Genomic DNA, 13644 nt, shown 5'->3' with positions numbered 1-13644 from the left:
ATTGGACATATTTTTAACTTTTTCTGGTTTTAGATTTTTATTGTACAAAATGGCATCTTTTGCCTATAGAAACGTCTATGCAAAGTTTCAGCCAAATCAAAAATGGTCGATTAAATTTGATTGCCTTTTTTGTGGAATTACTCTACGGATTTTAATACCTATTGATTGTATGTCCTTTCAAAAGTTGTGGGACTAATTGGTCATTGTCAGACAGAACTAGAACGTGGTCTCAGAACATAAGGATCGTAAAATCGTCAGCATGGTATTTTCCATTTCCCGAAGCGTATTTAGATTTTGTTTGAGTATTGTTGAAATCTCCATAAAGTGAGTGCACAGCGGGGTGGGGTGATGAAGCAATGATGTAGCCGTCACCGTTGCTTGTCTACGATGTACTGTTTAAAAAAAACGAGAAGATGGGCTCAAACACGGCAAGTTCAAAGTTATTCGCGGAATGCGGAATTGATTCAAGTTGGTTTAAAAAGACTCGAAATTGTCAATTTATAAAAATTTATCTAGTCGAAATTACACAATTATTAATCATTTTTGATCTATAAAAGAATATAAAAATAACAGCCAATCTATTTTTGTAGGAGTCGACTGAATTATTGAATGTTCTTTCATAACCAATTTATCAATTGTTTTCCAGACTTTATATGCCAAAAGTCTGGAAAACAATTGATTTTAACAATCACTGTAAACATCACTTTTTCACTTTTTATTCACTTTCACTATTTATTTCTATCACTTTTTATTTCTCACTTTTCACTTGCACAAGTGAAAAGAGAAAAATAAAAAGTGCAAGTGAAAAGTGAAAAATAAAAAGTGATAGAAATAAATAGTGAAAGTGAATAAAACGTGAAAAAGTGTTGTGAAAATGTTTCTATCAAGACGCTCGAACAGAAGTGAACAGACACTGTAAACATACCTTGTCGAACTTGGAAACTTCGAAATCATCAGCCTGGTAATCTTCGCATCTACATCAAAAGCGTGGTTGAAGTTTTTGTACACCGACATTTGAAAGATGAACTTTTTTGGATGATTTCAGTGTTGAGAAGTCACCATTTGTGATTGGACACACATAATCATTATTTACTAATATTTATCATAAATACTTAAGCTACTAACTAATCCCCCTCTAAAAAAAATTTAGATGATTTTCACTTTCACCTAAAAATTGAGGATCGCGAATTGGTTCATGAAAAAAAGTGAAATCTTTTGGCTGTGATAGTATCACCACTACGCAGGAACAAGCCTCTAGTTTGCAGTACTACAGGTACGCTATGTAGGGTCCTCGGAAAGTGTTTGTAAGTGTATTTAATATTTTCATCTCAAACATTTTACTTTTGCTGGTAATTGTGCAGGAGTAATGTACGGTATTGTAATTATACTACAATGTGTACGGTATGGTAAATCGTATTTCTCTAGGGACAGTCAAGCAGATTGCACTTAATAACTCCATGATTTTGCACTATATTAATATTGACATTGGAAACCACGGTTCGAGGTTTCGGCTCCTCAGCATTGTCATCAGTTTCGTCCTCTCTTGCGATACCTGCACTGATGACACCTTGGAATGCATTCTTCGGAATGATGAAAGCAGATCGTTTGGCAAAACTCTGCATGCGTTGCGTGCTAAGGTATTCCTTCTGCGGTACAAACTCGATCTGATAATAATACAATATGGCGTGGATACGGTTGGGTTCCACTGGTTCATTAAGGGGCAGTTCCATCTCGACTTCGTGTAGTTTACCGTCGAAGTGAACGTCGGCTAGTTTGCTTGATTGAGATAAGTTTTCATAGGTGAAGGGACCCAGATCCAAATGATTCTCCGTCTCCAACGTGGATAAATAACGATCGATGTGGAACTTGTTCAATTCCGGGTTTTCAACTCGGCAGCATTTAACGATCCAGTCCGAATGAATAATACTGCCGTGCAGTTCTACTATCGAGGGAACTATTGATCCGGTGGGTTTAAGTTTTGGAAAAAGGGATTGATATTGGCAAAAATGTTCGCTGTTGATTTGACCAAAGACATCCACTGGTTGCAAAATGATCAGATCCAGCGTGTAATCATTTAGAAGAAAAACTTCTGGTAGTGAACCCAGCAACATAATTGCCGACATTGGAATGTCATTTTGATTAGCGACAAATTCGATAAGATCTTCTGCTCTGTCAGAGCAGAACAACATAGATGTTTTACCCTCTTTAAGGAGCTTTAGCCCGGCATAGGGAAACAATGACAAATCTAGAACTTTTTCCAGATCATCCATATCATCAATGTCTGTGGTTAATTTACTATAATATTCGGAATCATTTAAAAATTCCAACACGTGCTCGTCAACGCAAATTTGATTATCCATTGAATTGAGATTGTGAGAAATTGCAAGTGCCCCATCCTTGCATGATATGGTTAGGGAAATACTCTGATCTCTGTTTACCGGTAGCCTTTGATTCAACTTGAATATGGCTTGATTCCAGCATGTATTGCTTGTAGGATTCGTACTAATGCTGTTTTCTTCGTCCAGCATGAGATCGAACCAAACAACAAATCCATCTAAAATACCTTCCTCTTGACAGATCAGTTCAAAGAGGTTTTCCTCTAATCCCTCTTGGTAGCGCTCTATGCAATCCAAATCGTTGAAATCGACAGTCATCGCGCGGACCGTATTTGTTACAAATACAAAGTCGTCGTTCGCCTTAATTCTACAGACATCCTCCGCATCATAACACTTAATACCTTCCTTAGAAATCAAACAATTACTTGGTAAATTAAAATCATGACTAAAAGCTTCGTTGATGAGAATATTGCTTGCGGTTAACGCACGGGACTTGTATCCTGTAACGTAAAGTACAACTTGGCTTGGTATGATTCTTCCCTCCGGTAACAGTAGATTTTGCTTTGCATGAATTAAAGTCTCCAAAATACCCTCACCGAATGCACCCGAGTCCAATGTCTCAGTTACGATCAGCGAAAACTTATCACCGATTTTCAAATCCTGCGAGTAGCTTTGGAACAAGCAAATCCGATCACTCAACCCGTTCGCGCCGAAAACATCTCGAGCAATTTGCACCATTATTTCAGACCCATCGCAAGCCGCTACCTTGCGGATTCCTTCACAGTTAAGAGCATACAGAGATAGCAGTCCCGTTCCGGTACCAATATCCAACACCTCGGCGTGTCCAGCCTTGATCTGATTCTGGATCGCTGCCCTATAAGCGGCATTACGAACAACATCGTTCAGCATTCGAAAGTGCCATCGCTCGACCAGTTCACACTTGGTGTTCTGAAGATTTTGATATGCCTTCAGGTATTTGGAATCCTGCAGCAAGACCCGTTCGAAGCAGATCGATGCTTCCAGGGAGCGACCATAGCTGGAAATGTTGTAGTGTACGGAAAAGATAGACAGAAAAAAGAGAATCAAACACTGTGGATATCAGTCAAAACAGTAAATAAATCGTTTCCAGATCAAAATGAAAAGACGTGACGGGACGTTCGGCTATTTATTCCCTCAAAATATCGTAACTTGGTTACTAGAAATTCAATAAAATTTGTATCAAATTAAAGAAATAAATCAAAATTGTAATTCTATTAAGATGATACATCCCTGGTCAAATGTTAGGACAAATCTCTGTTTTTTTAATTAAATATTTGAGTAAATCTGCGTAAATTAACCAGTCTTTTATTATTTTCTTACATTCATATTTATAAATTCATTTTGATATTTAATTTAATTTTCATTTCTAAACTGAACTCATAAACTCTAAATCTACATATCTATAATGTACACTGGCTCCAAATCTAAACATCCGAAATGCCTTACGAGTGTGCTTACGTATAAAGAAATTATACAGATAATGTTGAACGTCAAAAAATATTCATCAATCAACGATTTGAAACACAAAACCAGAGAAATAATATAATAATAATAATAATATGACGAAAAAAGAAGTTATATTTCCAAAAATTTTGGACCAAAATTTTCATCACAGTATATTGTGGTTTTGGAAATAATTACCATCACTATTTCTTAATTCTCAATAAGCAAAAATATTTTATTATATTACCATAATTCATAGTACAGCATTTTGTAATATTTCAATGCGATTAACCAGCTCCAGCCCACAGTTGGAAATTTTTTGTTTCCAAATTTCCAATCTTTGGCGGGCGTCATCATGCGATACTGTTATGCAACAAGGAACACTAAAGGAAATAGTTGGATAAATATTTGATTCATCTTTTGCACATAGCGGAAACATTTTCACCTGATAAACCTCCAACGACACACCAGACAGACAATTTTCGTCCGACTCGTGTATGTCATACCAATATACTATGGGATAACCAATCAAAACACCGAAAATTGTGGGAACGCAATTGTTTTCTATCAGGGAACCTAAGTTTATTATTTGATTAGAAACTGCCAACTCTAATTTATTTTGCAGCGAGTTCAAAAGTTCATTGATTTTCAGCTGCTCATCTGAACCTTTTTCTATAACTTGAGGGCAACTTAAATGCTTCGAAATGTTAATGAACACAAAATTATCGTATTTAATGTTGCATGTAAATTCTGTGTCAAAAAATCCAAAATCTGTCCCTATTTCAAACACAATTAAGGACTTTTTTGTTAGATTATTAGCATGCAGCTTGCACAGTAAATCTTTTAATTCTCCTGAACTAAATGTACCAATGTCCCATAAAAATGCAGTTTTGGTTTCAATCGCAACAAAAAACAGCTGATGAATAAGCAGTTCTATTTTACGCGCATTCCACGATCTTCCAGTGAGTGTATTCTCGAGAAAATTTCGCATCGCTTGCATATTCCAAAACTAAAAATAACATTTCAACTTATAATTCTGACAAAAAATTAAAACAACTAAATAAAAAACCTCTAGATTTCCCAACCTACCGTTGAAGTCGAACGCCGGTTTCGTTGAGAAGTTCCGGATGCTCCGGAAACAGTTCCAGTCCCTGTTCAATGATCTCGAAAACTTGCTGGAATCGTTCTTCCTGTTCCAACTGATCGGCGTACTTGCTGACCACGAAGAGGAACAGTTCCTCCAGTGAGTCCTTATCGTCGAGGCAGGATTTCGGCGCTTCGGCCAGTTCCGGAGTTTTCTGCTGTAGTAATTTTTGCAGGGCTGCAAATGCTTTACGAAATTTAGCGCGCGTCACAAAATCATACACCACTTTTAGTTCGCCAACCAAAACCTCTTCATCGCTACTCATTTTACACGGTTTGCTGTAATCCAAAGAAGTGTGATGATATTTTATCTTGTAACTCCAACGCGCCGGTATCGGAACCTTGGAAATTTAGATTTTTTCAACGATCCATTTGTAAACACTCTTCCGTTCAGCACAGACTCTGGTCGTCGCGCAATACAGGAAAAATCGATTTTTCGACTCCTCTGCACTTCTCTGATACCTTCCGAACCCTGCCGTTGCTCGACCGTTTCTCTCTCTCTCTCTGACCAAAGACTCGAACAACAACAAACTGTCAAACAATTTCAAGGTCGCGATCGCAGTTTCGAAAATCATTATACACGTGAATTTCCAAACGCGTCGTTTCAAATATTTTCTACCTGTCGCAATGATAGCACAGAGAACAGACTAACAAGCAAACGATAAAGAGTGTGTAAAAAAGTTTATGTGCGCAAAAATATACACTCCGAATTGAACCCCTCGTCATGCTGAATGGTAAAGTAAAGTGTGATGTCGCCGTGGAGCGGACGGTAAAGCAAATATATTTCAACATCAGTACCAAAGGGAGTGAAAAGTGTGTACACTGATGAAAATACAGGCTGTTTAGCGACGGTAGCGACATCACACTTTACTTTACCATTATTAGGGTTACCATTTTGTCCGGGTTTAAAATCAGGACAACTTTTTCCGGTACAAATTTGATATGAGGTGTTTCCTTTTTTGAGGTATCAATAATTTGAGATTTACACTTCAAAATCAGGGATGTTACGGATGTGATTTTTCAGACATCTGCAGATGCGGATGCGGATGCGGATATGTGATTACGGATGAAGATGCTGATGCGGATGTCAATTTTCATGCGGATGTTCCGCATTCGCGGATGCGGATGCGGATATCCGTAGTAGCAATGGGCGGTATTGTATCGGTATCGGAAATATCGATACTTTTGAGACGAAATTTCGATTTTTTGGATCGATACACGAGCATCCGATACTCGACCGTATCGATACTGAAAACCGCGATATTTGTATCGATATTCTTTTATGCATACGGACCAGCTAGCAGACATGTTACAAGGGCTAACATCTCAATGTGTACACGAGATCACCGCCACTTTTGATACGCTATGTTATGCTGTCTGTCAGCGTCAGTGGAGCCCACACATCGTAGAACCGCTGCGATGTTGGCTGCGATAAAGCAAAGAAAATCGGATGGAGATGCCAGCTAGTTGATACGAGCTGGAACCACTGAAAAGCTGCCACTGTCAGTATAAGTATCGCACAAGTCTATTTGCACTAGCAAAACTTAAGCCTGTATTACACTCTTTGACCAAGCGTCAAATATTTGGCACTTTTTGACAGATAAAAATTTGGTCGAAGATAATTATTTGTCACTCTCCAATTTTAACATGAGGCAAACACGGGCAAACAACAACCATGATGTCAAAAAAATTTGACCATTATGTCAGAAGGTCAAAAATTTGACCATTAGACAAAGAGTGTACTACAGGCTTTAGATGGAGAAATAGATAGAGAGAATGTTGTGAGCCAAACGAACTGTCAAAATCTGAGCCAAACGCAGCATAGGGCCAAATTCGAAATTTGTTTTACTTAAGCCACACATTCAAAGCCAAAAAGGAGTGCTCAATAATAACGTGTTCTCAAATATTTTAAAAAATAGGCATAGCTCTTCGTTGCATTATTAAGGCACAAAACTTATATTGTTTCTCTGACAATTGATTAAAATATTGTTTGTTTACATTTATACTCAGCTTCATTTGTTTTTATTTCAATTAATTCAACTTTTTGCGTTAAAATGCATCCATAAACCCCCAAACGAAATTCAACGTTATCAGAAATGATGTTTGGCTTCGATTTAGTTGGGCTATAACCCAACGAGTGGGAGCCCAACTAAAACGTAGCCCAACTAAACATAGCCCAACGAGCGAAATTTGAATGTATTTTAAAAACAAATATAAGTTTTCTGGTTACACTATTCAGATCGAATATTTGCAAGCGGAAACTAACTCATGCTTTCCGTCGACACAAGTTAGAGTACAAGTGAAAAAAAAATTGCAATATTTATTAGTTAGAAAAATTCAGCGGTAGACTTCACTATCTTATTTTCGCTGACATATCTAACTTTTTTATGTCATCAACTTACTCATCAATTAATATGGAAGTGTGTCAATAATTTATACAAATAAGACGGGAGCTTCACAGCCCATTGGTCCAGTGAATACAAATCTTGAAGATATAAGTTGTTTAATTCATTTGTTTGCCAAAGCTCAGAATTTCTGCATTACCTGTATGTATTTGTTTGTGAAGTCATTTGATTCATGCTGCTCTAGAGAATGCGGATAGATACCAGAAAAACAACAAAAAGTCAGCACATCAAATTTTCATTGCTGGAAACCACCAAAATTTTGCTGATTTTTGGTGTGCTGTGCTTCCAGCAATCTGTTCAGCAAAATGAAATTTGCTAATTATTCAGTAATGCTCAATTGCATAAAAGTGACAGGTCGTTTGCTGCATGTTCGGTAAAACAAAATACAACTTGCTGGTTGTCAGCTATGATAATTTGCTGTTCATTCAGCAAAGCATAAATCAATTTGCTGGTTAACCAGTTAATTCAAGGGAACCATGTTTCCGTCAGGCACCAGATTCCACCCGCCCATCGGATCATAGGCAAATTACTGTTGAACTAGAGATGTATGATTATCATTTCAACTTTTAAGTTCATCTAGCCCAACAAGGACTTAGCTATGGTCCCATATTCGCTATCAGGAGCTTAGCGATGATCCCGTACCAGCTGCAAAGCGATTTGGCGCGTTTTACTAATGACAGCTTGACGTAATTTTTTGACATATCAATTCTTTTGCTGGATTCCAGCAACCATTCATTTACCGTTTTCTGTTCAGCAAATAGTTTTGCTGTATTTTCGCGAATCACTGAATCGAATACTGGTTTTCAGTAAATTCAGGGTGGCCACTCAATATCAATTTTCAATTTCCCGGTTTTTTTTTCCGGTTTTCCCGATGATATTTAGTGAAATTTCCCGGTGTTTTATTTTTAAAACATATGAGAAAAAAATCAATTTTCACATGCTTATTTGTGCCTTGCAAAAATAGTGTTACAAAACTATGAAAAACATTCTTCCTTCATCGTGTTTAGCTGTTTGTCGACTTTAGCAAGTACCTTCATGGTGATCTGCTGCACAATTTTCGCCCTCTTTATCTCCAAATCGTTGACAATCTTTGCCTTCTCGCGCTTTTTTGCTTCCTTCTGCATCTTTCTCTGTCAACCTTCTCTCGAGCTTGCAGTGCTTCTGTATCAGGATGCCAATGAAATGCGTGGGATAAATTCAAGAGTTGGGGCATAGAGTTTTTGTCTTCTAGAAAAATGTCCTCAGGCAAAACTTCAAGCGGACTTTGGGAAGAAGAGCCTCAGAGTGACCAATGAAAAAAATGCACATGAAACTGTCTAGATGCATTATGCAAAATGCATGAAACGTTGAGATATGTTCTTTCAAAACAATTTTTTTTTTTCGAAAAACTTCGATCCTGGAACTTTAAAACTTTCGAGCTGGGGTCAATGTAATGTATAAGAAATTTTCTCATGGTCCGTAAAATAAATTCAACTGACACTCTGAATAAACAATTTAAAAAAAAAATTATTTAGCTACTGTTTGTTTAACTAAAAATAAAACTAAAAATAAAAATCTTTAACAAAACTTTAACTAAAACTAAACTAAACTAAAAATACTTACTTAATTAAAATACTTACTTAATTAATACTTAATTATTATCAGTTTAACTAAAAATAAAAATCTTTAACAAATAGCTCTTCAAGGTGGCGTCTTTCCCCAACAAAATCAAGTAGTCAAAAGGTCCAACACAGAATGAAAAAATTTTTTTTGCTGCTTTTTGCTGCTTGTGGTTAAAATCATACCAAAAATCGGGAAGTACAAACCGGGTAGCTCCGTTGCGGTCCGGTTCGAAATAAAATCGAGACTCGAAGTTTCCGGTCCTATTTGACTTTTGACCGGATTCTCCCCGATGCGATGTCGAACACTATTCACAAGAAGTTTCAATACGCCTCTCGCGACGCTGATAACTTTTTGACTTCTTCAAAATCTGACAATGTATGTTACGGAACAGTAAATTTATCCACCTGATCAAGCCTGATTTTATTTGACGCAGATCTTGCTGCGAAGCCGCTGTCGACTTTAACTGAAACCAACAACCAGCTTTCCCCTATCCGGCAGAATCATGCCAGTTAGGTAAACATAAAAAAACAGGGTCTCATGTTGACATTTCCTCAGAAACTGTTGAACAAATAAAGCGGCAGACATGAAGGAGGATGATTTTTCCGGCGTGAAGCCTAATTTCCCGGTTTTCCCGTATTTTTTCCCGGTGATTTAAAATTCCCGGCTTGTTCCCGCTTTTCCCGTTTTCCGGTAAAGTGGCCACCCTGAGTAAATGTATTTATCAAAAATTCAAAAAATGATCTCAGCTATAGTATCGATACTTCTGGTATCGATACTTTCTGACCGATATTTTGAGTATCTCGATACTTTTGGTTCTTCGGGTATCGATACTGAAGTATCGATACTCTCCGTCGTATCGCCCAATGCTAATCCGTAGCATCCCTTGTTATATTTTGCTTTTTTCACATAACTATGCCCAGACTTCCTGTGCACGTACTTTTTTCTCAAGCGACGAGAGAAATCTTTCTCTCGCTCGTAGAATTTCCATGTACGTGCGACGAGACGAGACAACGTCACATGCGATTTGCAGGTTGCTCTTTCGCTTCTCTTTCGGTTCGGATTGCGATGCGCAAGCGATGTTTCGTCGCACTACGATAGTGATGGGAAATATCGCCCAAAACGGACATCGATAACAATCGATAATTCCGGGGCTTTTATCGATATTATCGATAATTTGACAGCTAACGTTTGCGGTAAAAAAAAATTTTTTTTAGATGGCGATAAAAAAAACCTATTTCAGATGGTGATGAAAAAAACTATGACAGATAATTGAGTTGGATAAATTTCCCATGGAAGGTCATCATGTTAGCTCCCTCACAAAAAAATATAACGTCCTTGCGTGCAGCCTTTCGCGACAAAATTGTTGAAATAGGTCTTGCGCTTCAAGTTTGTCCAGAAATTCTCGATGGGAAGCAGGTGGGGGACATTGGGCGGATTCGCCGGTACCACATCGATATTCAGCCGCTCCATCTCCTCCAACGATCGCTTCGAGTAGTTGACCGACGTCAAATCTGGCCAGAACACCGTGTCTTCGCGCTTATGGTGTTTCTTGATGAACGTCGCAACTTCTGTCAGGCACTTCGTACTATAAATTTCCCCGTTCACGGCCAGCCCGGAGCGAAAGAAGAGCAACTTTAACATCCCTTTCTCGCTGATTGTCAGCCACACCCGCATCTTCTTTGGGAACTAGGTCTGTGAAATAAACTTTACTTCGGTGCTCACTTCCTTCGCGGGGGAGGTAAAATACGAAGAGCCCTGCTAGTCGTTGCCATCCAGGGTGAGATAGGTCTAGTCGTCCAATACCACAGCCGCGTCGTGATTCGCCGGGAAAATCGACATGACAAGATGCTTTTTCACTGTTTTAGAGCTTTTCACTGTTCTAGAGCATACACCAACCTCTCGGCCAAGTGCACGCAGCGATTTAGCCACTTTTCCCTCGGTCTTCCTCTTCAGCATCCTTTGAAGCTTCTTGTCGCGCAGGGTCGTTGGTCGTCCGGAACCGGGCTTTCTTTCGATGCTCTGATCGTTGTCCAATAGTGTCAAGATGTTGTAGATGCCAGAACCGGCATACCCGGCGTCCACAAAGTGCTGCACTATGTCCGTTTTTGACGCGGCGGGGTACCGTTCTTTGAACGCGCACACTTCTGAAAGGAGTAGCTTGACTTTTTTCGCCATCACAGTTAGAGTTAGACTGATAGAGCTGTCAATTTTTTTTTGCTAACTCATGGGTTACTATGACTGATGATGCATGAGTATTTTCGTCAGTGCGATTAAAGGTAAACCCATGAAAAATCGGCAATTTTCGTCCATTTTTTTACCGCAAACGTTATTCGAAAAATGCAATTTCGCTATATAAATTTGTTAAAAACAGAGACAGTGATGGCCCAAACAGAATGGATACGTTTGCGTTGCGTTGACGTCAATGTGGCAGTAAATGTATGGGCTAACTGTCAAATTTCCGCAAACGCAGCCGCAATGTATCCATTGTGTTAAGGCCTTGAAAGACAAATTTTACGATACTGCGAATGAAAATTCAAACAACCGGACGAGTTAAACAGTTTGTTTTGGAAAGTCTTCGGGTTTTACGCCGGGAATGCTTTCTACGGAGTAGTTTCAAGCCGAAGTTCATTTTGAAGGTTGTATAATTAGGGAAATAATTGAAGCAGGCAAAATTCTGTAAATTGCTGTAAATGGCTAAAACTTCACGAAAAATGAATCATTTCTGATAAAACAGGTTTCATTTTACTGGAAAGCTGTCCTAGTTTCCTAGTATTACTTGAGAACTGGACGTGACAAAGGGTCACTGGAAATGTTTCGGATTTCCGGAGTGTGCGCCAAAGTGTACACAGCGTTGCAAATCGAGCGAGAAGCAAAACCTTTCTTCTCCTTTCTGCTTGAAAACGAAACATATGTTACGCTTCTCGAGTCTTTTGCACACACGCTTTGGAGATACTCTTTCTCCTTCATGCATTCCCTTGAGTAGCAGCAAGCACGCACCGACACGAACAAACTCTTTCGTATTGCTACTCAGCTACCGTAAAAGAGTACGCGAGTTCCTGCTTGTGAGTAGGAGTACTCGACTAAAATTGCATGACTAGGAGTGCTTGAAAAACTGTGCTCGAAAACGAAAATGCTTTCTTCCCGGTTTAGCTTCATGCACCGACAGTGGGGTAACGTGTAGGGTATCGGACTGCTTCGGTAAGTTTTTTAAAGCAGTCTAATGCAAAACCAACGGAAGCAAACCGCTGCCGAAGTAGTCCGATACCCTATCATTTTTTTCCCCTATGCAACCATCGCAAAGCATCTTGAAACAATTGTCTTTGGCTAGTAGTTCTCGCGAGTTGGGGAATAGGTACACACGAGTACACACGATGAGAGTAGACGGGAGTGTGTGCATATCATCTCGGGAGTAAATGCGAGCAAGAAAGAACGAGAAATAGCTTGAATAAAGAATTCTCTACTGTGTGAAAGCGGCATTTCCGAGAACCTCACATGAGGTGTTGCATGCCGCTTACGAGCGAGACTAACAACACTGAGTGTACATTTTTGCAACGCGTAGAACTTTTTCTGACATTGAAAATTCGCCAAGGAATCACCGAGGTATTTATCAAGTATGGGTGTTGATTTTGGCGGTTTTTTCCCTGTTGGGTATTAATTTTCTTTGAACTTGCAGCACTCTAGCAGAATTCAATCGAACATTGTGGGTGTGTAGGTCTTGTTAAACCAAGCAACTTTGCAAACTTGCGTTTGAAAGTTTATCTGGATTAACATTTAAAAAGGTCAGATTATTTTCACGCGGATTTTCTCTAAAAGGTTATTTATGCAGATTTTCAAATTAACGTGGTTTTTTACGCAAATTTTTGAAATAAAGCAGTTTATCAAGCGGATTTCTGAATTAACATGGTTTTTTTACGAGGCATGTATCCCCATGCGTAAGAAAACCCAACTGTATTTGAACCTTTTTAATGAATCAATATATTTTTTTACTTCAAAAATATAAAAAATTGAGTTGAAGATCCTACTCTGAAAAAAATATAATTTTAAAAACAAAAAATAATTTTAGAAAATATCGGTGATCTCAGATTATTTTAAAAGAAATATTTTAGATAGACAATTTAGTTGCCTAAAACGTTCTATGTGTTGCAAAAATGTACACTTTGACACAAACTCTTGAAATCCGAAACATTTTCGGTGTAGGTTGGTCACACCAAGTTCCCAAGTAATACTAATATAATACTGTTTTCTAGTGAAATGAAACCGGTTATCAAAATTGATTCATTTTCGTAAAGTTCTGGTCATTTAAAATTCGAGAGAATTTTATTTATCTCAATTATTTTGTCTACCCCAGGATATTTTTCGGCGCAACAATTTCGTTGATTTGGATTTTTAGTGGAACTAAAAATTGTTTGTTGGGTAACAGATACTTTAAATTTAAACAGTTCCAAGTTAAACTAAACAATTACCAGAGAATTACCAATAGACTGCCATGTGCATCATATATGCATATATGCATGTCCATCATATTATAAGAGTTGGCAAGCCAAAGAAAATACATTTTATTACAATTTCGTATCATTGCTTTTATGAGATCATGCAAAAAGTTTGGATATTTTTTTAAAGTTCTCCAGTACTAAGTTGTCGAATTCATCTGTTCTTAGGAAACTAAAATCTATAAA

At 38.1% G+C, this 13644-nt stretch overlaps 1 protein-coding gene across 1 annotated transcript; it reads right to left on the bottom strand.

Annotated features, from left to right (window-relative positions):
- Positions 1-1258: 1258 nt before the first annotated feature.
- On the bottom strand, positions 1259-5461 carry LOC129731099 (protein arginine N-methyltransferase 9-like). Its single transcript, XM_055690861.1, has 3 exons — positions 5303-5461; positions 4908-5240; positions 1259-3372 (listed from the first exon to the last, which is right to left on the bottom strand). The coding sequence occupies exons 2-3, from the start codon at positions 5225-5227 to the stop codon at positions 1422-1424; spliced, it is 2271 nt and encodes a 756-aa protein (XP_055546836.1). The 5' UTR covers positions 5228-5240; positions 5303-5461; the 3' UTR covers positions 1259-1421.
- Positions 5462-13644: the final 8183 nt, after the last annotated feature.

This window comes from Wyeomyia smithii, chromosome 3 (assembly GCF_029784165.1).
Source record: "Wyeomyia smithii strain HCP4-BCI-WySm-NY-G18 chromosome 3, ASM2978416v1, whole genome shotgun sequence".
Lineage (NCBI taxonomy): Eukaryota > Metazoa > Arthropoda > Insecta > Diptera > Culicidae > Wyeomyia > Wyeomyia smithii.
This window is presented reverse-complemented; position numbering and strand designations above follow the sequence as displayed.

What these genes read in the sequence shown, in the direction of transcription:
- LOC129731099 (XM_055690861.1), bottom strand. Translation starts at nt 5,227, where the DNA reads ATGAGTAGCGATGAAGAGGTTTTGGTTGGCGAACTAAAAGTGGTGTAT. An exon ending in ACCGGCGTTCGACTTCAACG is followed by an intron (nt 3,373 to 4,907) that starts GTAGGTTGGGAA and finishes CAACATTTCCAG; the next exon opens with CTATGGTCGCTCCCTGGAAG.